Source organism: Malaclemys terrapin, chromosome 2, assembly GCF_027887155.1.
Source record: "Malaclemys terrapin pileata isolate rMalTer1 chromosome 2, rMalTer1.hap1, whole genome shotgun sequence".
Lineage (NCBI taxonomy): Eukaryota > Metazoa > Chordata > Testudines > Emydidae > Malaclemys > Malaclemys terrapin.
In genome coordinates, this window is record NC_071506.1 from 80494482 (window position 1) to 80519467 (window position 24986).

Sequence of the window (24986 nt, forward strand, 5' to 3'; positions counted from 1 at the left end):
GTAAATGTCTATGCTGCAGCAGTGGCACACTTCTACCGTATACATATCCTTAGGTGTACTGTGGCTAAAACGGAAACTTTCAAATCTTTGGGCCTGATTCTCCCTGCCCATTGTGTCATTTTTACAGCTGTTCAAAGAGAGTGTCAAATGCTACCATGTCAGAATGGTAGTGTTTGCACGCCAGAGTAAATAGCTACATACGGTGCCAGGCAGTGGTGGATCAGGCCTTTAGTTTTTCTTCTTGACATGCGGATATCATTAAAGGTAGAACTGCAGTTACATTTTCTTAATATCTTTACATACTGACATTCAGGTAAAGTGAAGATATTGGGGGAATGTACCTCTCTCACCTGATAGTGCTTTGAAAACAAATTAAAATAAATAACTGGTACAAATGACTTGATGGACATAATTTAGCTGGATTTTCAGAGAGCTAGAAGGGGCTGATCAGGGCCTGGATGAATCCCCATCTGATTTACTGTGGTGGAGTTGCATATAAGCTGGGCTATAATAAAACAAAAATGTGTGGCTTTTCACCCTCTGCCACCCTTCCCTAACTCAAGACAACCCAGACAAAAAGGAAGTCATCCCCTGTGGGGTTATAATGTTCTCTCAGCTAACACTACTGGAGCTAACTCCCATGATGGGGAATGCTCCCATGAGGTGCTAAGTGCCTTCATCCCCACTCATTTCACAGCAGTATTTAACATCTTACAGTTTCAAGCCCTAAACACACATTATCCCCTGTGTGTGACATACCTAGCTATGACTTCCTGTAAAGAAGGGTGTTCCATGTTTGCTATTGCATAGTGATTACTTTTTTATCCTGAGGGGCCATATTTAGCCATGTTTGTCACTTCCTGGTAGGGAGTGCTAGGGATTTCCACTGAGGTCTCACACCCAACGCATGCACTTAGATGTGAAGGCAATAAAGTAACCTTCTTGCCATCTCTCCAGGAACGGAGCATCATTCTCAATTGTATTTATAAGCTCGTTTTGATTACCCGTAGCCATTTTTTTAGAAGTTGTGCAATAACACCCTTATGCAGGCGGTTAAAAAAATTAAAATAAAAGAGAATTCAGAGGAAAACAAGTATTAGCTCTGCTTCTTTTGCATGGTGCTGCTGAATTGAGTTTGCAAAGTGGTGGTGGTGTCTGGCTGCCTACTTGATTGGCAAGCTTCCATGCAAGAGGGAGTTCAAACCCACGCTTGTCAGAGCAATTATTCCAAAAGCATCAGGATTTCACTTTCAGTCTTTAAGCTGACTAACTGTCAGCAGTGTGGGGAAGAGAAGGAGCCCTAATTAAAAGGAAACCTTTTTTGCATTGATTAGTGCAGTAATAAAGAGTGGTTTTCAGATTACTAAACATTATTTGTTCTGAAAGAGGAACCTGAACAGAGAGACTCCTGTTGTGTCTGTCTGGTGCACAAAGCCGGCAAAAGGGGCTAAACACAATTACCCAACCCTGTGCGCCTGCTTACTAGCCAGACACAATCTAGCCTTCAGTGTGCCCAGTAACCCATACATTACTTGTATGTTGGAACAAGTCAGTGTGCAATCGAATATAATAATCCAATGGCTTGTCCACCCAGCACATTACTGCATGGCAAGCCATGGTGTGAATCTACAGACCACCAGCTTGCCACGCAGTAACATCCTATGTGGACATTGCTACAGCACAGTGGAAGTCCCAGAGTGTGGCTTAGCGTATTGCCCTTTCAAGTAGTAGTACCTCAGCCGCACTCCGGGACTTTCGCTGCACTCTATCAATGTCCACATGGGAAGTTACTGCACAGCAAGCTGTGTGCTGTAGATTCATATTATGGCTTGCCATGTAAGCAAGCCCTAAAACACATGAAGTGTAAGAATCCCAACCAAAGAGAAATATGGGAAATTAAATCCTGTCCACCAGACACCTCTTCTGATTCCCAAGATCTCAACCCTCTTGGCATCAGGGGCAAACTTTTCAAATCTGGGACCTGAAGCAAGGGCCACTGCAACTCACTAATGCTGAATCAGGCCCCTGGTGATTGGGGAAAAAATAAGGTCTTCTATAGTCTAAGTAGCCTAGCTGAGTATAAACAACTGCAGTTAGTCCCAGTGTAGTGATGTGCCACCAACATTTAAGCAAAGGGCTTTTGCTCAAATACTCCCCTTAACCGGTGATAAACTTAGTGCATGCAGTTGCGGAGGGAGGGGGGAGGGGCTTTAGCATCTTATTCATTTGTTTACCCATTTAAACCGAAACACTTCCTCTTAACCATAGGGGAAACAAAATTCCCTTAATATGCACTTCACTGGGAACTACACAGGCAGAGACTGCATCATATCTGAATGCCTGCCCCAACACCAGTGCAAGTTTCCACTCTTAGCTAGACAAGTAAAGCATTACAGCTGATTGAAATTTTGAAACCTTTTGTCATTGGAAAATGGCCTTTTTTCAGAGAAGAACCGAAAAGTGTTTGACTTTTGAAAACCTAGCACAGAAAATGTTTTTGTGTCAAAAGATGAAAACATCTACAATTTAAAAAAAAAAAAGTTTTTTGTTGAAAAACCAAAAACTGTCAGTGAAATGTTTTGAAAAACCCAAAATTGTTAATTTCTTTCAAAAGTTTTTACAGAAAATACCATTTTCCAACCAGGTCTACAAACTACCTTGCTGTGTGTAAGCCACTGGTAAGTGTTTATATTGTAGGTCCTCCTTTTATGGCTGCTCTACAGAGATGGGTCTACTGCAACTGCCAGCCAGAGGAGTTACTCCTTCAGCTCGACTGGTAGAAGTTAGTGCTTTTAGGCCCCAGTTCAGCAAAGCGCTTACACAGATGCTTTAAATTAAATACATGGTTAAGTCCAGCCTTCTTTAGCAAAGCACTTAAGAACTTTGCTGCAAAGGGATGGGTTTAAGTATACGCTTAAGTGCTTTGGTGACTTGGGGGTCTTAACATGATAACCCCTGGGTTCAAATCTCAGCTTTGACCAATGATCGTAGACATTACATTTGTATACTTAAGAGGAATGCTACACACCCAGTCTCGTTTGTTGTAGACTAAACTCAGGATTTTGGTGATGATGAGTTTCTTGTGTGTAGCTATTTATAGGTTATTAAGTTGCATAATATCACAGAAAGGGAAATATGTTTTGATGTAAATATCTAGTGTAGCTTTATCAATTAAGCTTTATTTATTTTTACTCAGGATGGAGCTACTGCACTTTTTCTGGCTGCCCAAGGAGGTTATCTGGATGTCATCAGATTATTGTTATCTTCAGGAGCAAAGGTCAACCAGCCAAGGCAGGTAATGTTCAGCATTGCACTACCAAAACAGAGATGGCATTTAATTAACATTTCTCTTGCTAAAAATATGGCTGGAATTCTCAAAGTCCCTAAGGGAGTTAGTCTTTCAATTGGAGCTGGGCACCTAATGTCCTCAGGCCTCTTTGAAATTCCATCTTAAAACACTAGCAGTAGATAGCACTCCACATATCCCCTGCTAAAGTCAACCAGTCAGACTTATGTACTTATTAAAACCCTACCACAACTATGTCTTTAGTATCAAAGTTAATCTTTGATAAAAAACCTTTGACTCTGAGTTTACTTCATGCTGTCTATACACACTGTAATAATCAGTCGTAAATTGTAGTTTAACCTCCTTAAACATTTGGTACCTGTACACCTGCCATCCCTGTTTCCACTTAGTTACTCTCTAGGTTCTGATGCATAACTTTAAGCATGAGAGTAGAGTCACTGAAGACAATGGAGCTACTCTCATGCTTTGTTACACAATGTGCTTAGTGCTTTACTGGATCAGACACTACTGCTCTGGGGGCCTAGTCCAACTCCCATTAAAGTCAAGTGGAGTTGATTCAGGCCTCAAGGGAATGCAAACATTTCAAACTACATCAGGAAGTAAATACAGATTAAAGGTTTCTAACATATCCATAATTTTGCCTCCTTGTATCTGAACACAGTGGGCCTACTTTTCAAAAGAGGGAGTCTTAATAGGTCAGCCAGTTTTTTGCCTTTGGATGCTGAAATCAGCACTTAGATGTAAAATGAGCACTTATGTACCTAGCTACCAGTTTGAGCATCCAGATGGGGATTTGCACATCCCACTTAGATACCCATGTTAGAAAATGGGGCTTCCCAGAATGCTTGATTTTACATCAGAGAGTCTCACCTAAGGGTTGCTAAACCAGTTTAAATTAGCTAACTACCCTGAATCTTCACCACACTTAACCTGTACATTTAAAAATATTTGGATAATGTTCCCTTCATGCATTGTTCATGTATGTCTCTGTGAGCTGGCTGAGGTGTACTGGTTTCAGCTGGATAGGAAATCAGGAAATAGGAGAAAATGGGATGAGAGAGCCCTAATACAGTGCAGAAGGTAGCACGTGAATAGGCTGTCTAGCTTTTCCTATATTTCCTGACTTCCTTCCCAGAAGAGCCCAACAAGTCACAGCAGGCAGCAGAGAACTACATGTACTGCTTCAGCAGCTTTTTTGAGGGCTATGGGTGTCTTTTCACTGGAAGAATCTCTGCTGCTACTTAGCACAAGGAAATAGGACCATGTATTCATATACCAGAAAGAGTTTCCTTGTATAAAAGTCCTTGTTTTACAACAAACCGGGATCGGTTAGAAGAGCTGAGAGGCGGTGGGGTGCTCCGCGCCGCCGCCCAAGCTTTCTGAAGGCTGTCATCTGCTTCCTGCTCGGCCTGGAACTGTTCCCTTGATGCTGGAGACATCAGTTCCTCCTTGGACTGTGGACTGGGGCTTGGTCCCTCTGGAAGTGATGCAGGTGCTGGGGCTGTTTCCATTGACTGTGAACCGCTGTCCGCTGGTGCACTATGTGGTAACTCAGGCTCTGGCTGAGCCTCTTGGGTAGGGTTATCTGCTGCTTCTGCCAGTTCAGGCTCGCTGGTGCCCTCTGGCATTGGAGTTGTAGACGGGTTTGCAAGCGCTGGACTCAGGGCTGGCAATGGTTCTGGTGCTGGTTGCGTTGCCAGTTCCGGTTCTGGGACTGGCTTTGGCTGGGTCTCTGGGATTGGATCCACTACGGCTGTTGCAGTCGTTGGCAGAGGATCCAGTTCCACCACCTTTGTCTGGGTCTCCGGTAACACAGACGGGGCCCTGGTGGACGGCTCAGGAACAGGGATGGGGGTGAAAGCTTGCTTAGCCTGACTGCGGGTGACTATTCCCACCCTCTTGGCTAGCTTCACATGGTTGGCCAAGTCTTCCCCCAGCAGCATGGGAATGGGATAATTGTTATAGACTGCAAAAGTCCACATTCCTGACCAGCCCTTGTACTGGACATGCAACGTGGCTGTAGGCAAGGTTACAGATTGTGACACGAAGGGTTGAATTGTCACTGTAGCCTCTGGGTTGATGAGTTTGGGGTCCACTAGGGATTGGTGGATAGTTGACACTTGAGCCCCAGTGTCCCTCCAAGCGGTAACCTTCCTTCCGCCCATTCTCAAGGTTTCCCTTCGCTCCGAGGGTATGAGAGAGGCATCTGGGTTTGGGGATCTTTGGTGTGATTGGGGTGTAATGAACTGTAATCGGTTGGGGTTCTTGGGGCAGTGAGCCTTTATATGTCCCAGTCCATTACATTTAAAACATCGCCCTGCTAAGGTATCACCGGGACGAGGTTGGTTGGTGGAGACTGGTGTGGTGGGGTGAGAAGGCGTCTGGGGTTTCCCTTGGGATGTGGGTGGGGCCTTGGGTTGTCCCCGGTGGTAAGGTTTTGTTTCGGCTTGCCCCTTCTGATATTCGCTCCAACTACTACTAGTTTTTTTCTTTTCTGCCACCTCCACCCATTGGGCTCCAATCTCCCCCTCCTCAGTTACAGTTTTGGGCTTCCTATCTAGGATGTACCTTTCTATTTCCTCAGGAACACCCTCTAAAAACTGCTCCATTTTTACTAGGGAAAGCAGATCTTCCAGAGATTTAACATTTGCTCCTGATACCCAGGCATCACAATTTTTGTCAATGTGGTAGGCATGACGGGTAAATGACACATCGGGTTTTCACTTTAGGGCTCTGAACCGCCGACGGGCATGCTCGGGTGTTAGCCCCATTCTGAGTCTGGCCTTGTTTTTAAAAAGTTCATAACTGTTCATGTGTTCCTTAGGCATTTCAGCCGCCACCTCTGCTAAGGGTCCACTGAGCTGCGGCCTCAGCTCTACCATGTACTGGTCTGTAGCGATGCTGTATCCAAGGCAGGCCCTTTCAAAATTTTCTAAGAAGGCCTCAGTATCATCGCCTGCCTTGTAGGTGGGGAATCTTCTGGGATGGGAAGTGGTACCTGGAGGGGGGTTGTTAGCATTGGCTGGTGCATCCTGCTTAGCCTTTGCTACTTCCAGTTCATGCTTCCTTTCCTTTTCTCTCTCCTCCATCTCTTTCTTGTGGGCCTCCTCTTTGGCTTTTTCTTCTCTTTCTTTCTGCTCTGTCTCGAGTTTTGTTAATTGAAGCAGTCTCTGATGTTTTCTTTCATTTTCTTCTGCTTCTAGTTTGGCCAGTTCTATTTTGTTAGCTACTTTTTTGGTAGTCATTTTCCTGTTTTCTTGTGCTGGGTAACCCCCTTTGCAGTTGACAAACTGGGAAGCTCTCAGCTCTGGCTGCTGCAGAGTTAACAGTAACTTTCTAACTAGCTACTCCCGAGGATGTAAAAAGAAAAAAAAAACAATTCAGCTTGTAAATACCTTTTACCAGTCATTTGCTAATTGAACCCTTCTCTTAACAAAGGACCTGTAAAAAAACTTAACACCTCTGCCTTCAGGCAAGGAGAGATAAGATATGCATCTATCTACTTCCAGCTCGGCTTTCCAAGCAGCTAGAAGGAAAAAAAAATCTCACTGGCTTTTGGGTTTAAAATGATCCCACCGCTACCACCATGTCAGGACTGAGATCCCCACTTTGAACTTTAGGGTACAAATGTAGGGGCCTGCGTGAAAAACTTCTAAGCTTAACTACCAGCTTAGCTCTGGTTCGGCTGCCACCATCAATGGATTCCCTCCCTGGGAAGCCTTGAAAAACCCTCACCAAATCCCTGGTGAAAACAAATCCAAAACCCCTTGGATCTTAAAACAAGGAGAAATTAACCATTCCCCTCCTTCCTCCCACCAACTCCTGGTGAATCAGTTCCAACCCCCCCCTGGGATCTACAACAGGGAGAAATTAACCATCCCCCCTCCTTCCTCCCACCAACTCCTGGTGAATCAAGATCCAAAACCCCTTTGGATCTAAAACAAGGAAAAATCAATCAGGTTCTTAAAAAGAAGGTTTTTAATTAAAGAAAAAGGTAAAAATCATCTCTGTAAAATCAGTATGGAAATTAACCTTACAGGGTAATTAAACTTAAAGAGCTCAGAGGACTCCCCTCTAGTCTCAGGTTCAAAGTACAGCAAACAAAGATAAACACTCTAGTAAAAGGTACATTTACAAGTTGAGAAAAACAAAGGAAAACTAACACGCCTTGCCTGGCTATTTACTTACAAGTTTGAAATAGGAGAGGCTTGTTTAGAAAGATGTGGAGAACCTGGATTGATGTCTGGTCCCTCTCAGTCCCCGAGAACGAACACACTCCCAAACAAAGAACACAAACAAAAGCCTTCCCCCCCCCCCCAAGATTTGAAAGTATCTTGTCCCCTTATTGGTCCTTTAGGTCAGATGCCAGCCAGGTTACCTGAGCTTCTTAACCCTTTACAGGGAAAAGGATTTTGGAGTCTCTGGCCAGGAGGGATTTATAGTACTGTACACAGGACAGCTATTACCCTTCCCTTTATAGTTATGACAGGGTGTCTTTTCACTGGAAGAATCTCTGCTGCTACTTAGCACAAGGAAATAGGACCATGTATTCATATACTCGTATATCCACATTGAGACCATCCTTCCTCTCTCTCTGTAGCCTCCCTCAGCCACCAGATTTATCTTTATAGGTAGGAAGGTTGGCAGGTGTTCTCTGGGCTGATGCTTAAATTACTCCTTGGCTACCTGTGATTATACTGTCTCTCTGGCTTTGTCTAGACTGTAATTTGTTAAAAGATGGTAACTAACACACTCTAAGTATCTAGGGCAGTGTGTACTAAACTGGTCAAGTTAAAGCCACAAGGGCAGCCTAGCTTTAACTCGACTATGTTAAAGTGTACATTGCCTTGTCTATACTGGACTCTTAGCTAACATGTCAGCTAAGTAAGATGTTCGAACACCTACTAATAACACACTCTAAACTCTAGTCCAGGCCGAGCCTCTCTGTCTTGTCTCTAAGGATATGTCTATGTAACCCATGCCCTAAATTTCCTGTAAGCTGCGCGGCCTCAGCAGCAGCCTATTTAGCACCGTGCAGGTGCTCAGGGAACCCGCCCGTGGACCTGTCACCTGCCACGACTGGGGGAGGGGCGCCCCTCCTGCAGCCCCAACCTGCCATGGCCGGGGTGGACCCTCGGCCCCAACTATGCTGCGGCCCGGACCTGCCGGGGCCAGGGCGCCCCTACCCCAGTGTGAACCAGAACGGGGTGGCCCAGACTCAGCCACAGCAGCCCGGCCCAAGCCGAGGTCGGACCCAGCCACAGCCAGGGCAGCGCGGCCCGGACTCGGCCGCGGCAGCCCAGCCCAAGCCGAGGCTAGGGCAGCACAGCCTGGGAGGTCCAGCCCAGACCCAGCCGTGGCTGGGGCGGCCCAGCCCGAACCTGGGTGGCCCAGCCTGGACCCAGCTGCAGCCAGGGCAGCTTGAACCCAGCCACGGCCAGGGCAGCCCGGCCCGGACCCAGCCATGGCCGGGATGGCTCCGTCCCGACCGAGCCACTGCTGGGGCGGCCCAGCCTGAATGTGGGTGACCCAGACCCAGCCGCGGCCGGGATGGCCCAGCCCCAACCGAGCCACTGCTGGGGCGGCCCAGCCTGAATGTGGGCGACCCAGACCCAGCCACGGCCAAGATGGCCTAGCCCCGGCCCTGACCTGTCGCAGCCGGGGCACCCCTCCTTGAACCCAGCCCTGGCCTGGACCTGTTGGTGCCAGGGGTAGGGCGCCTATCCTTGGCCCCAGCCCCGGAGCTGCCACGGCAGGAAGAAGCACCTCTCCCCCTCCCCCCAGCCCAGGTGCTGCTTTGGAGAGAGAGAGCTGGCAGGAGTCCTCTGTCCCCGCTGTAGCCCCAGAGCACCGTCCTGCACCCCAAATCCCTCATCCCTGGCCTCACCCCAGAGCCCACACCCCCAGCCAGAGCTCTCATGCCCCTGCACCCCAACCCTCTGCCCCAGCTCTGAACCCCCTTCCACACTCCAAACCCCTCCGCCCCCTCCACATGAATTTTGTTATGTGCACCGATCTGAAGGTGATGTGTCACACAAAATTCATTCTGCACATGGGTGGGAAAAATGAGAGGGAACACTGTATGCCTGCAGGGTGTGGCGCTCTGTGTACTTCTAGTGGCACCTAGACAACCTAGAGATTGATGAGTCTGTTACAGCCTTGGTTAAGATCGTGCAGTAGAGGCTCATGCATTACATTTCAGAGGTTCCAGATTCGATCCCACCTGCCAACAACCAGGGTCTGTCAGTATTACATCTACATAGTAATTAAACGCCTGCAGCTGGCCTGGGGCAGCTGACTCAGGATCGCTGGGTGGGCTCAGGCTGTGGGGCTGTAAAATTGTGGTGTAGACGTTCGGGCTTTGGCTGGAGTCTGGACTCTGGGACTGTCCCCCCTTACAGGGTCCCAGGGCCCTAGCTCCAGCCCAAGCCCAAACATCTATACAGCAATTTTACAGCCCCACAGCCTGAGCTCCACGATCCTGAGTCTGCTGACCTGGACCCACCACCACTATATTGCAGATATTTTATTCCAGTGTAAAAGTACCCTAGCAGTCTAGACCTAGATGGGTGCAAGGTACCTTTTGGCCTTTGCTAAGTTCGGTACCTAGTGGCCAGCTGCTAAGTTTAGCTCTGTGGTTCAGTGGTGTTTACGGTCTGGAGTCTTTGTTTAGGCCCATCTCTAATCTGAAAAGTTTTCTTAACATATGAAAAGCCTGTTGTTATCACTCAGATAATTAAAGAAATGGCTTGATGGGCTTTCGTCACTTCCCCCCCCACGAAAAAATTAGCCTTGGTTCAAGTGTGAGAAATATCCATCCAAGAGTGATATTTAAACAGTGCCTCCTCAACCAGCAACTACAACATTGCTATATTGCCATCTCTGATGTAAGTATTTCATGGTGCTGTGTTGCATTGTATATAAGGCTGGCCCTAGGCTTTGTAGGTCCCTATGTGAAGTAAAACTTACCAGGCCCCATCCTTCTCTTTCCCCGCTCATGACCAGGCCGTCTTTCGGCCTTGCTCTCTTGAATGTACATCTCAACATTTACATTATTTAATAATGTAGCTTTGGGACCAATTTCATTTGTTTCTTCCTTAACAGTATAAGTTCTGCCTGCACAGACATCCTTTCCTTCCTTGTGACGTTGTGACAAGGTCTCCATGGGGGCTGCACTGGCCTTCTTTTGTCATCATTTGGTCTAGACAGAGCTTTAGGAGCAGCCTCTGAAGCATGGTACAGGCTACTTTCTTTGCTGCTTGAACTCCAAAACAAATATCAGAGGGGTAGCTGTGTTAGTCTGTATCCACAAAAACAACGAGGAGTCTGGTGGCACCTTAAAGACTAATAAAGCAAGATGATTGTTTGCCAGTGAGGTTCATATGAAGGGTGACATGCTGCATCACACCAAGTTTTTAGTCTGAGATGCCAGGGGAAGATCAAAATATTCAATCTGTGAAAATTCAGCTTTTAAAGGATTTTGTACATTATTTTCCATATAACGTGTATAGTGTGTGTGTGTGTATAATACTTTCTTATATGTATGTATTATATATACACACACACACACACACACACACAGTAAAACCTACAGACATTGTACATGTGGATCAAGAAAGCATTATTATAAGCAAGGGGACAGAACTGCAACTGGTGTAAAAGGCACAGCTCCATTGACATCAGTAGAGCTATGCCAGTTACGCAGCCCATCTGCCATGGGGCTTCTTAGTGGCAGTGCCATGAACACCATGGCTACTACCTTGATTTGGCCCTTCCTAAAAATCAAAAACCACATCCAAACACTGGTATATTGTAAAGCCCAGAGCCACAAAGCGGTCTCTTGAATTAGTGGAGTAAGATAAAGGACAGCATAAATGTATGTCAGGAGGGAATGATATGATGATAGGTTATAGGTCTGTTAGGTGTAGCCAGATACAGTTTGTCTATTTGTTTGCAATCAAATAAGAAAATAAAAATAGTTTTAAAATAGATAATGTATTTAAAATTCTCTACATTAGAAATATAATGGCCCACATGAGGTCCAACCAAGCTCTATTTGGGAAAGGATCCAGTGGCGATGGGGAAGATAAAGGCAAAGGTAGCTTAGCCTTAGAGCCACCTTTTGACCTCTGCCAATCCCGGGGCAGCCAATGGCTGCTCTTACTGAACCTGGCTGGTAACACACACCTGTGAGCTGTTACACAATTGGGAATGGCTGAAGCGCAGCAGCACTTTGGCAGCACTTACTATGCTGTGGGGTGGGAGTGAAATTGTTTAGCTACACTGCGCTGGCTCTAGGCTACTGAGGAGTCCTATATACAAGTGAAATCCTCAGATGGCTTTTTTTAGGGCAGCTTCATGTCTTTTTTTGCACCATGGACCTGTGCAAAGGGGACACAGGTCAGGGGCCAAGCATCTGGCCTAATGTGTAAATATTGTACGTATTTGGATGGTACCACTCTCCTCACCCATTGAGGACACCAATCTTGGAGGAAGAAGCTGCAGCTAACAATTGCCTGTGTACTGTATCCTGCTCTGCCCCTAACTTCATGTGTTTTTTGTCATTTTAGCTTATAAGCTCTTCAGGGCATGCACTGTCTCCTACTATGTGTTTTAACAGCACCTACCATAATCAGTGCTCTGATCCTTTGGGCACTACTTCGATATAAATAATAGTGTTATCATTTCCTTCTGCTTCTTTTTATTCATATAGGTAAAACCTTAACTTAGCCTTAACTAAGGAAAAGCTACCAAGTCCCCTGTGCTAAACTTGTCTCGTCGGGTTTTGCAATTCTTATATAAGTAGAACCACAAATTGCACAATACATGTTCTATGTGCAGATTTCTCTGTTTTGATGGGACTTCGATCTTTTCCAAACTTTTACAGCTCATGACTGTGGTGCCATATCCTAGTGCTCTCTGCTGGACAAAGTTTAAAAATAATCATGAAACACTTGAGTTATTGAGGGGGGGAAAAACTGTTCATTGGAGATGGACAGTTTTTGCCATCCTACTTGTTAGCTTGAGTTATATATTCTGCGTACAAGAGAGCCTTTGCATTTTATTTTTGGATCACAAAGAAAATTCACTGTGTAAACAGGATGTATAATAGGGTGTGGGCAGCCATTGTAATATCAATGAGAACATTTATACAGAAATTATGCAAGAAGGGGAAAAGTTCCTTTTTTTATTATTATTATTATTATTACTGTGTATTGGGCCTTGACTATGAAACCATGATTTCAGGGTGTATCTTTGCTCTTTCTGTGCATCAGAAAAGACAGAAATGTAAAGGCTAGGGATGTACCAATGGGAGAAATGTTCTGCCCATTCTACCAAATGTGCTAAACAGCTGACTGGTGTGCACACAGTTGAGAATAAAAAGTATTTAATAATAAAAAGGAAAGTAGGGTTCTATGTATGTAGTGTAAAATGTTCAGCTTGATTATGCATGGGGAATTAGGTTTGATACTTCCATTCCACAACAATGGGAGAAGTCTGCCTAACACACTCAGCTCCCAAGTGGTGCTTAAATTAAACCATCTGTGCCTAGTTATGGCAGTGGTTGCCAAACTTTTCATGGTCGCGTTCCCCCTTACTCCTGTCCGCCCCCCTCCTCTGCATGGAGCCAGGAGCAGGGCCATAGCAACAGGGGTAAGGGGGCTGAGGGCAGGAGCAGAGCCGCAGCTGGGAATGGAGCTGTGGCCCGGGGCTGAGGCTGGGGGCAGGGCTGGGGCTGGGGCCAGGAGCGGAGCCACAGCTGGGCCGTGGTTGGGGGCCAAGCCTGGGGCCAGGAGTGGAGCTGCAGTCAGAAGCTGGGGCTGCGACAGAGCTGGGGGCAGAACGGGGTTGGGTGGCACTTCCTCCCCATCCCCCCGTGGAGGCTGCCCAGGCCCTGCCGCGCCCCCCAAACATTCCTCTGTGCCCCCCTAGGGGGGCAAGCCCCACAGTTTGGGGACCACTGTTTTTATGGCAATAAGATTTTATTAAGGAATCCAGGTTCACTCCTTCCAGTAACCAGAATCTAGCAGTGAACTGTCAGCGTGCAGTGTCACAAAGTGAAGCCAATATCAGTCTCGTTTTGCTTGAAGGACGGGACAGCTCCTTTGTGGATAGCATCTCAGATGGGTCACAGCGAGATAGTGAGGGTAATGCTGCTCCGGGGAGCTGATCGAGATGCCACACGGAACGTGAGTAATTTTCACTTTTGGAGTGATTCTTAAAGGGAGACTGCCTCCAAGTTAAAAACATTCTGCATTTTCATAGCAACTGTCATCAGAGGATCTCTACACACTATACATCAATTAATTTAGTCTCTGAACACCTCGGTGAGGTAAGCAAAAATAATTATGCCTAATGTACTGTTGGGGAAACTGAGGTAGAGACAAATTGCAGTTAGCTCAAGATCATACACACACATGGAAATAGGACTTACGTCCTCTGGAATCTTCTAGGGCCCCAAAGCCATCTGCATGAAGGCATTACACCTCTGTGCAAGTTTTGGGATCCCTGTATCCCCTCTCATTGTCAGGCAGTGCAGCTCCAGTAGAGCCAGGATGCCATGAGCTGCCCTTTTCCTCGGTCTCTGGGCCCATCCTTTTGTAGGGGGGTTCTTTAGTGTAGGGGTAAGGGAAAGAAAAGTTCATATAAATTCCCTGTGGTGTTTGAGAGGAGTGAGACTGAAGATGATGCACGTTGTCCCCAGCTTTACCCCTCCTGCATTCTTCTTCCCTGCTCCCCATTCAAAGATCCCTGGACCTGCAGATGGCACACCATGGATTCCAGAGACAGATGGAATGATGCTGTGGAGGTGGATATGCAAAGATCATGTATGGAGGGGACTATCCCTACATGGAGTCGGAGGGGACAACCCTCCCTTCAGTCAGAGAGCATGTAAAGCTGTCATAATAACTGAACCCTTTTCTTTCTCTCTCCATTAAAGGATGGTACCACCGCTTTACTTAAAGCTGCTAACAAAGGGTATCATGACGTTATAGAGGAATTACTCAAATTCTCTCCTGCACTTGGCCTGTTGAAGGTATGTACTGAAGTATGTTGATGATGGCATATAGTGTTTGAGAGACAAAAGGCCTGTTTCTCTACTGCCTTCATTTACACCAGTGCAGAGCGAGTGTCCTGATTTAGTGCTGATTCACAACCATTTTATAGGTACACCTCTACCCCCATATAACATGCCCGATATAACACGAATTTGGATATATTCCAAAGTAAAGCAGCGCTCCTGGGGGGGGAAAGGGGGGCTGCGCACTCCAATGGATCGAAGCAAGTTCGATATAACGCAGTTTCACCTATAACGCGGTAAGATTTTTTTGGCTCCTGAGGACAGCGTTCTATCGGGGTAGAGGTGTATTTATGACTATGCAAAGGGAAGGCAGTGAAGATCCAGGCCCAGAGAGTGCAAGAAAGACATGAAATCTATATTCTTTCAATTTCAATACTCTTTAAATATGATTAAAACTCTTCTTAAAAATCCTACATACTAAGCTTTGGGGGGAGGATGCATACTGTGCTGTAGATAGAATTCAGCTTTTTTTTTCTGCTATTTTTGTCTGAAATAAATAGATTGATGTTTATGATGCATTTTAAATGCCAAATCCTGGCCTCTGTTGCACTAATGTTACCGAGGGCAGAATTTGGCACAGCAAGTTGGACAGCAAACTAGAATTCTAAAAGTGCTATTCCAGACAAAGCAATTCTGTATTTGATTTAGTTCTCTTTGAATGAATGTAGTGGCTTTGAAAATTACATTGGCTATTTGGGGGCAGATTTTTAAAAGCTGATTTCATGTGCCCATAGATTGCAGGTGCAAACATTACTGGCATGGTTTTGCAGCTATTTTGGGGTGTAACTAATGTCACTTGGAGGTGTTAGTACCCAAATCAACCTTTTGTTGTTTATTTAACATACTTCCAGTTTATTGAAAAATAGAATTATAAAAAGAACACTGTTATTTGGTAATGTCAGCCTGACTGTCATTTACACTCACACACCTTGAATTACATTTATACCCACTTTAAGCCCCTTTACATTGCCAGGAAGGAGACTCCTTGTTAAAGCCCTGTGTCTTTAAGTACGATCAGATCACTCTGATGGCCTAATCTCTCTAGTGTTGTTTCTCTTTTCCTTATACGCAGGTCTGTTCTTTGCTGCTGTTTCTGTTTGTTTTCCCCTATGCACCTGGTATAAATTTTTAGATGTATGTTTATATTTTCTAGAATGGGACTTCTGCTCTCCATGCGGCCGTGCTGGGTGGCAACATTAAAGCAGTAGCACTACTTTTGGAAGCAGGAGCAGATCCTTCTCTTAGGAACAAGGTACATTTTGGTGTTTTATCCAGAGCTTGTAAAACGTACCTGTGAAAACATTAAACATTGTTTCTTCCATGTTACTACTAAACTCATTTTGAACAGCAGCAGTCCTCACTTTTGCATGTTGTCTTCGCAACGTGCCTCAACCCTCATCCAAAGAAATTATTCTCCATGCCCATTGAATCTTTAGTTTCTCTATAACACTGATTACAAGAATGCCAATTAGTGCCACTAAGGATAGTGGTATTTGTGATGTGGACATTAACCAAAGAAGAACTGGATGGGGACTATGCACTCATTCAATATAGATAGACCAAAAATTAAATTGTCACAACTTTCCATCATACCAACTCAAACCAGTCAGCTAGAAGTGAAAAGCTCTGTATACCATTACTGCTCCCCTGAGCTATCCAATCTCACTAAATCATAAACTCTGTGTTGGTATGCAAACTATATATTTGAGAGAAACTGTGACCAGCTAATGTTCTTGGACAATCATAAATTATGGATACCTATGTACCTGGGTTGAGCCACAGGAGTTTGGATCTGGATTCAAACTTTCCCAAAGCCTGCATGTGTTTGGATCTGAAATTTTGGATTAGAAACAGCAGGTTAAAATCATATCTTGTTATTTTCAAACTTTATATAGCAGGGTCCTTGAGAAGATTCAGCTTCCTGGGTCTCCCTTTATTCATTATATTGGGGAGACAGAACAAATCACTCAGATCCCATAATTGATTACGTGAATTCAGCACTTTCCATGTTTGCAAATTGCCTGCAAACAAGTTTTTACTTGATTCCATTAAGTATTTTACATTATATATTGCATAATTTATGCAAATGTTTCTTCCTCTGTAGTTTGTTCATGAGGTATTTGTTGCAAGTAGTTGCTCTCAGGTTGGGTTGGTTAGTTGTGATTGGACACGGGTCACATGGTATTGTTTTCTGTTCTCTGATTGAATGAGTGAACATTTCAGAATCAGGTTTCTGGTACAAATATTCTTGTTTATGAATTCATCAACATTTATTTTCTGAGTATTCTCTAACAGTTGCTTAAAATATGCTGTTTCCACGAACACTCCTCCCAGTAAGCTCATTTGCTGAAATACAGAAGAAAAAGGCTGCAAACAGAGGTGGAACAAACTCTGATTTTAAATCAAGAGAATAGTCATATAAAATATTCAAGTAGTCAGACAGGTTTAATATTGGGAAAGGTAATGATTTTGTAAAGCATTTTAAGATTTACTATATAAGAACTAGGAATTATAATTATCTTGAATAAGGGAAATAAAATGTACATATACTATTTCTCACTTTCCACTAGATGGAAGCAGAGTCAATCTCTTAGTTTATATTTTATTAGTAGTTCATACTTTGTTTTGATAATATTATCCAAACAGATGTGCCAGATTTTGCAACTACTAACACAGTTATTTGCAGAGGATAGAGGGTGATAGAGTCCTTTCCTTGAGCTTTATTCTATAGTTCTTTCCCCTCCTCCCCCCCATTGGAAAATATTTGGAAAATAACATGCCATTTGGTGTAGTTGGGTGGATTTCCAAAACAAGAACATGACTCTGAAGAACTATCTCCATTATATCTAAATGTTAATTTCTACAGGTCTTATTCCCATCATTTTTGTTTTCAGTGGATATAAAGTAGGAGACAAAAATCTTTGATACCCTGGTCACTAAGAACCTAATACAAAGCCCATTTGCTGCTGGGTTTTTGTTTGTTTTTTGTTTTGTTTTTCCCCCATGCACACAGTACAAATGTTAGATGCCCATTTACTTCTGTGGGCTTTGGATAATGTCCTAAAGATCTGCCGTTGATCCCATTGAATTCAATGGCAATATTCTCCTTTGCTTCTATGGGACCATCATAGGAACCCCCAAATCCTGCCCTCCTCCGCAGAGCCTGTCAGCTGTTCAAATTTCAGATAAGCCTTATTTTGAGGACTTGAGTGGAGCTTACATGTTGTATAGGCCTTGTGTTGACCCCTTTGTACAGGAGAAAATTTCACTTTTAAGGCTTCTTTACACTGTCTAAAATTTGAAATGGTTTTAAAAACTGGTCCACTAAATGATAAAGGAGCCATAGAGTAGACCAGGCTTGGGTAACCTGAACAACTTGTGATGAAGTGGCTTCAAAACAAGCATATGGCAGGATTATAGGAAATGAACACAAGGAAGAAAGAAATAGTGATTACTCTTTCAGGACTAGATTTTTAATTAGCCCTAGTAAGGCCACACAGGTAAAGAAGGGGGAACAGGGCAAGTAAGGTGAGTGCCACATTAGGGGTACCCAGAGCACAGCACGTGGGGATGGGGCTTGAACAGGAGCTACATGGCCAATACCCTCCCCCTCCCATGAGCAAATGGGTAGAACCACAGCTCTGCTGCATGCTAGCCAATGGAGCTGTCCAGCCCTGTGGGAGGGAGGGAAATAAGTTGCATAAAAAAAAAGAGGGTGAAGTAATTTATTCCTCCTCAAAGCGTACAGGGAAGGAACTGTGACTGAGTCACAGTCACTGTTGCGTAGGGTTGAGCCTAAAGGTTTATTTTAGCCCATAGTAGCTAGAGTGCAGCCTATATTTAAACACAAATGATTATTTATTGTGCCCAACGTTTTCTCTAGGACTTTAATGCTTTTAAGGTCCATGCTTCCAAGGCTTTAATGCTTCCATGTTTTGGAAATTCTGCCCCGCATTTTCTAATCATGCTGTTTCTTGTTTCAGGCAAATGAACTGCCAGCAGAACTAACACAAAATGAACGCATCCTCCGGCTCCTCCGAGCAAAAGAAAAGCACAGGAAAAGCTAACCCAACTACTGTGTTGGATGTGGTTTGACAGAGAGGAGTCGTGTCCACGCTGGCACTAAAGCAAATCTGGTTTTTAAAATGGCTTATTGAATCTGTTTGCAGAATTGATTTAGCATGTCCAAGATACCATTCTGTGAACAAGGTCAGCCTTCAACACAGAGCAGGGGGTGCACTAAAGCTTCAGTTTTGCACCATTAAACCTAACAGGAGTTTTGCCATGGGCTTCAGTGAGAGCAAGATAGGGCCCTAAAGGCCTGTTTGCACCACAGCCCTGTCTATACTTGAAAATTCCAGCATTCCCATAAATCCTAAAATGTGTGTACTACACCTTATAGCCACAAACAAATGCTCCAACCATTTCGCAGGCATTCCCACTATTGTTATGACTGCACCAGCTGAGATCAAGTCTTAATGCCTCTTTGTGCACCTGTTCAGTTTGAACCATTCAGCTTGTGTAGGTGGGAAGCACAGATGTTCCAGCTGCACTGGTTCAATTAATCTCCTCAGCACAGTCTCACAAGGCTTCAACGCACCCTTCAGGCTTTGGCAGTTTGGAGACCAGGCTATGTCCACCTTCCTCCCTGCTGCCATTCCATGCAGGCCTGAGAGAAAGCTGAGGGGTGCTCATCTGGTCTCAGCTGTGCCCAATAACTCCTTCCCTGTTTGCAGCCACGTGTAGGGCAGGAATATAGGACACAAACCAGCCTATTTAAATCAAAACTTTAATTAGAACAAGGAATTTTTTATTGGCTAGTAGGAAAATAACCCACAACACAATGGGGAAAAGTTAGGGAGCGCAAACATCACTGCATCTACACACCCACACTAGAAACCTCAGTTACATATGTAATGGACTACCTTACTCTGGAGTTGGCATGGATCTGAGGTAACTGTTTCATCTGTATCTCATATTTGCTTGAGACCTGAAAAGGGACTTAAGTGAAAACATATCCCAGGCTACCCCACCCCCATCCCAAGTAAATCCTAGTTCTCTTGCTTACCAGCAGGGGTGGGTAAGTAAATTCTGGTTCTCCCCACTATCCTTGAGAATCAGAACATCTGCTAGAGGGGTGACTACCCGAGGTGGGGGAGAAGGATTGGAGAAATTGGCAGTGTCCCAATGGGTACCTCAGAGGGGTGTCCTCCCTCCAGCCCCTGGCCTTGATAGCTCTGTTTGGATTGTAGAGGGAGACACAAGAGAAAAGATAGCTGTTAATTAAGCAACAACTCATTAAAACGATCCAAAACTTTACAATTTACCCCAAAAGTTATCAAGCAAATGAGAGCAAACTCGTCTCCTCCTCAGAGTAAACTCTGATCTGTGTAGTACCACAATCCATCCAACAGTGGGTATGGGGGCAGCTGGTGGCCTTCTGCAATGTAGTTCCCTTTCGCTCCTAACATTTGCTCAAATCCATGGACGGAACAGAACCATTGGAAATAGTCACTGAGCAAACCAAAAATAGCATGCTGTTAACATATATTTAGCTGTGAAGCCTACTCGTATGGGTGTTATAAATGTACAGTATACATTGTACACACAAACACGTATATGACATGGTTTAGTGTTCACCAGCTACTATACAGTGCAGCTGCTCCAGGGACCTGTGCCTGGAATTATGGAAGAGGGGCCACTATGAGCAGGTACATCAGCAGTTGGTAGGCCATGTGTAATGTGGGCACATTATACTCCTGAGGGCATTCGGCGCCAAAAAAATAAAAAAATCTGTGCACAATATTTTAAAATTCTGCAAAATTCTGTAAATTGTATTTGTCAAATAAATGTGGAGGTTCCAGCATGGCATGGGGGAGCACAGGCCACTGGTTGCATAGGGGAGATCACTCTGCAGCTTCTCCTGGGCACGGATTCACTGGTGAGGCTGCACCCAACCCTGACATAGCGCAAGGACTGGGCCTGCCCCAGAAACACCCTAGGGCGGTGTGGGCAGGCAGGTTCAGCCTGGCAGGATCCAAGTATGGAGGGGCTTAGTGTGGGGGGATCCAGGTGTGGGTTGAGAGAGTTCTGTGTGGGGCCATGTGGGTGCAGGCAGCTCAGTGGGGAATTCAGGTGTGGGGGGGCTTGTTGGGTTCTGGATGCAATGGTAATGGGATGCTGCAGGAGGATCCAGGTGAAGGTGGTTGGGGCTCAGTGGGGGGAAGGAGTCTGGGCATTGGAAGGGATAGAGCTCGGCAAGGGGAACTGGGTGTGGGGGGATAGCGCTCGGCAGGAGGATCTGGGTGTGGGGGGTACAGATGCTGGGGGAGTAGGGCTCAGTGGGGTGGCGATCCAGGTGCAGCTGGTTGGGGCTAGCTGGGGTGGGGATCTGGGTGACTTATCGGGGTGGTCCAGGTGCAGGGGGAGTAGGGCTCCTCAAGGGGGTTCCGGATGTGGGGAGTGTGAGGCTCCATGGGAGGGTCTGGGTCTGAGGGGGTCTGGATGCATGGTGGTTGGGTGGATGGGGGAGCAGCTCTCTGTACAGTGATTCCTTCCCCTGCAGCTGAGGAGCAATCGGTGCAGGAAGTGGGGGGAGATTGCAGAGCTTCCTGCAGCTGAGGGAGAAATCTCAGGGTGGGTCTGACCCAGCCTCAAGTGCTGTGCAAGGGAAGAGGAAGTCCCGTCCTCCCTAGCCCAGCCAGGACTAGCAGCTGAGCCTGGTGCAGGGTATGAGCCACCAGCCAGGTCTTCCCCAGTTCTGCTCCCTGCCCCACAGAGATTTAGCTCTCTGCCGGTTGCCGTGGGCACCCAAAACATATTGCTGGGGAAGGTTGTGTGACTGCTCTTGTGGCTTCCCTTTGCTTCCCCATCAGAAAGTCATTTTTCTGCAAGGAAGCAAAGAAATCTGGGGGGACATAAATTCTGCACATCCGCAGTGGTGCAGAATTCCCCCAGGAGTAATATTACACCAGTTTATACAGTACAGGCCCATTACTGTGGACATAATAAATGGCTGCATTAATAAATAATGGTAGAACAGTCCACTGCAACCTTTAATCTTGCTGTGCTTCAGACCTCTAGTGTAGCAGGGACCTGATACAGCATGGTTAAGATTCTGTAATGTGGATAGGACTTTGACATGTTTTAACTGTGGCCCTGTACCATGTTACATCAATATACAGTAGTTATTGCAGTCAGTATAGACACACCCTAAATCCTGTTAGTCAAAACTACGTTACAGATTTCCCTTGGTGAGGTTCAGACATGGTGCTAACTCAGTATGTGGACACAAACCATTCTGCCCACCTCCAAATCAAGTTGGCAAGTTGCTTCAAAGTGTTAGTGTGGACAGGGCTTTTGTTCCCAAAGAAACGTGGACTGCTTCCCTGTTAACATTAGACTGCAAGTCTGACATTTAGTTGAATCATTGCACTCTTCCTTTATTGAATAAAAAAGAGTCACTTTACTATTGCTTGAGGGAGTATAGTTCACTTTTGTGCAAACTGTTTCCTCCAACATATGGATCATAGCCATAAAACCAGGAACCTGGTACTCAGTGCAAGTTATTGTTTTCTTGAGGGCAAGGGAGGTGGGGGAGAATCCAGGTCCTGCTTAATAGAAGAAGTGACTGCACCTTTGCTTGCAAGCTACTATTGTTATATATGGTATTAGAATGGAAAGCTGAATGCTTTCCTGTTAGAGTACGAGATGTTACCAGAACAATCTGCTTGGTTGGGTAATTAAAACTGTGCTTTCCTTGAATTAAAGCAATACTTTTGCCTAACTGAATCTTGTAGACAAGCTAGTATGGGATTAAAGAATTATGCAAAGATACTTAAAGCATTGCTGTCTCCATGACACTCAGGATCTGACCCTGCAAGAGGCTGGGAAGTACTAAGCACCCTCAAATCCCATTGACTTCAGTAGGAACTTGAGTTGTGCGGCACCTTACGGGACTGAACTCGAACTTTGGGTTCATTAATAACCCAGTGTGGGTCTCTGGGGCCGTTTTCTAAAGTTGTTGTTTTGGAGGAAGTTAAGGGATTCTAGGCAGCCTTGCCCCCTCAGGAGTAAATCCTCCCTACCCCCCCAGATCACTTCAGAGAAGGGTGTCCCTAGAGCTTCTTCAGAGCAGTTGGTGGAAGTGACTAGAGACAACCAAGATCATGCACAGAGAAGCCAGTTGTGTGGCAGGCAGACAATCATTTAAAGCCCTCAATAGCCAGCCTCAGTGGGTGAGTCAAGGACAAACACACCTTAGTCATGCAGTACTGCACAAGCCACACTCCTAAAGGGAGGAATATTTGGCTTCTCTGACTCCAGAAGAGAGAGGAACTGGCCACTGACAGCCCTCTTTTCTCACACCAGGTCGAAGTAGAGAGATAGAGTAGCCAGCAGTGGCCCTGTCTGCAGCTGGAATAAAGGAACTGAGAGATCAAAGCTCAGGTGGCCAGTTAGTGCAGGTTTCTCAGTGAGTACTTATCTCCAGTCCTGCCCACGATGGGCAGAAATCAAGGAAGGGGCCGTTCCAGGCCTCTCCATGGGTGTCTGCTCCCTGCATTACTACAGGACTTTTCAGGTTCTTGAGTGTGTTCCCCCTTTCTTGCACATCTGGCTAACTGTTGGGGCAGGGAGACTCTAATGACACAGCTGTTGAAGAATGTCCGGGATTCTTGCTGCTATGAGGAAGCCCTAAGGGCCTCTTTTAGAGATGTCAACAGCAGAGAGTGCACTTTATCCCTGAGCGGAGAGGGCACTACCAGTCTCCTTGATCCCTCCTTTTAAAATAGAGCCATACTGGGCTTTGTAAAAAAGGGAGGATCAGGGCGAAAGTGACTTCAGCAAGCCTGGGACTGAAAAACAGGAAAGATCCCAGCCCTTTCCTTTGAGTATTTATTTGAGCTCCATGCCTCTGAAGGAGGCTGTTTCAGGCTCAGATGCCCATGAGGAAAACAATCAAAGATGCACAATGTAAGTGCAGATAGGTTTGGAAATTGCAGCAACATACCTCCCCATCCGATGAAACATCCCTCCTTGCAGTGAAAGTATTATAATACTTCTGTACACTTAGATAGCCCCTTTCGTCTTCAGAGTGTAACACACACATATACTAATAGGATTTTTGATTATTCCAAAGAGGAGACCTGCTTTCTCTTTGTTGCTGGAGTGAGTCAGCAGTTATATTAATCACAATCATAGAATCATAGGACTGGAAGGGACAACCTTTTATGTACTTGAAAACTGTTATGATGTCCCCTCTCAGTCTTCTCTTCTTCAGACTAAACAAATCCATTTTTTTCTATCTTCCCTCATAGGTCATGCTTTCTAGACCTTTAATAATTTTTGTTGCTCTTCTCTGGACTTTCTCCAATCTGTCCACCTGTTTCCTGAATGTGGTGCCCAGAACTGGACATAATACTCCAGTTGAGACCTAATCAGTGCGGAGTAGAGCGGAAGAATTACTTCTCGTGTCTTGCTTACAACACTCCTGCCAATACATCCCAGAATGACGTTTGCTTTTTTTGCAACAGCGTTATACTGTTGACTCATATTTACCTTGTGGTCCATTATGATCCCCAGATCCCTTTTCGCAGTACTCCTTCCTAGGCAGTCATTTCCCATTTTGTATATGTGCAACTGATTGTTCCTTCCTAAGTGGAATACTTTACAATTGTCCTTATTGAATTTTATCCTATTTACTTCAGTGCTATTCATCCTATTTACTTTGTATTGCTATTGTACATTTTGTCCAAGGATTGTAAAGCACTTTACAAACATTATTAGCTTCATAAGCTTCAGAATGTACCTGTGAAGTAGGCAGGGAGATATATACAGAGGTGAAAGTAAGCCGGTACGCCCTCATACAGCATACCGGCAAGAGCCGGTGCGCCGTACCCAAGGCGGATCGGCTTCCCCTGGCGGCAATTTAAAGGGCCTGGGGCTCCCAGCAGTGGCTGGAGGCCCAGGCCCTTTAAACTGCCACCAGAGCCCTGCTGCTGGAGCCCTGGGGAAGCGGCGGCGGGGCTCAGGCGGCGATTTAAAGGGCCTGGCGGCACTTGCCGCACTACCGCCCCGGGCCCTTTAAATCTTCCCCGGAGCCCTGGGATAGCGGTGGTGGGGGTCCGGCGGCTATTTAAAGGGCCCAGGGCTGTGGCAGCCGCTACCGCCCCGGCCCTTAAAATAGCCGCCGGAGCCCCAACGCCGCCTCCCCAGGGCTCCGGCAGCAGGGCTCCAGGGACAATTTAAAGGGGCCGGGGCTCCAGCTGCTGCCACCGCAGTGAAGCCCCAGGCCCCTTAAATCACCATCGAAGGGGGCCCAGGCCTCTGGCAGAGCTTTAAACGGCCGGGGCTCCACTGGAGTAGCTGCAACCGGGAGCCCCATGCCCTTTAAATCACCACTAGAGCCCCGTAACTGCTACCCCAGGGCTCCAGCAACGGGACTCAGGTGGCGATTTAAAGGACCCCGGAGGTTAGTGGCAGTGGGAGCCCCAGCCCTTTAAATCGCCACCCAAGCCACGCTCCCGGAGCCCCGGGGTACCAGCGGCAGCCGGGGGCTCGGGCGGTGATTAAAGGGCCCGGGGCTCCAGCTGCCGC

The 24986-nt window shown here is 45.9% G+C and overlaps 1 protein-coding gene across 1 annotated transcript in view; it reads left to right on the top strand.

Annotated features, from left to right (window-relative positions):
• Nucleotides 1-20729, top strand: part of ANKRD29 (ankyrin repeat domain 29) — a 47936-nt gene extending 27207 nt beyond the window's left edge. The window contains exons 6-10 of the mRNA XM_054021163.1: nucleotides 3197-3295; nucleotides 13399-13497; nucleotides 14250-14345; nucleotides 15544-15642; nucleotides 18374-20729. Coding sequence (XP_053877138.1) covers nucleotides 3197-3295; nucleotides 13399-13497; nucleotides 14250-14345; nucleotides 15544-15642; nucleotides 18374-18457 — 477 coding nt within the window. The 3' untranslated portion in view covers nucleotides 18458-20729. The remainder of the gene's footprint in view (nucleotides 1-3196; nucleotides 3296-13398; nucleotides 13498-14249; nucleotides 14346-15543; nucleotides 15643-18373) is intronic.
• Nucleotides 20730-24986: the final 4257 nt, after the last annotated feature.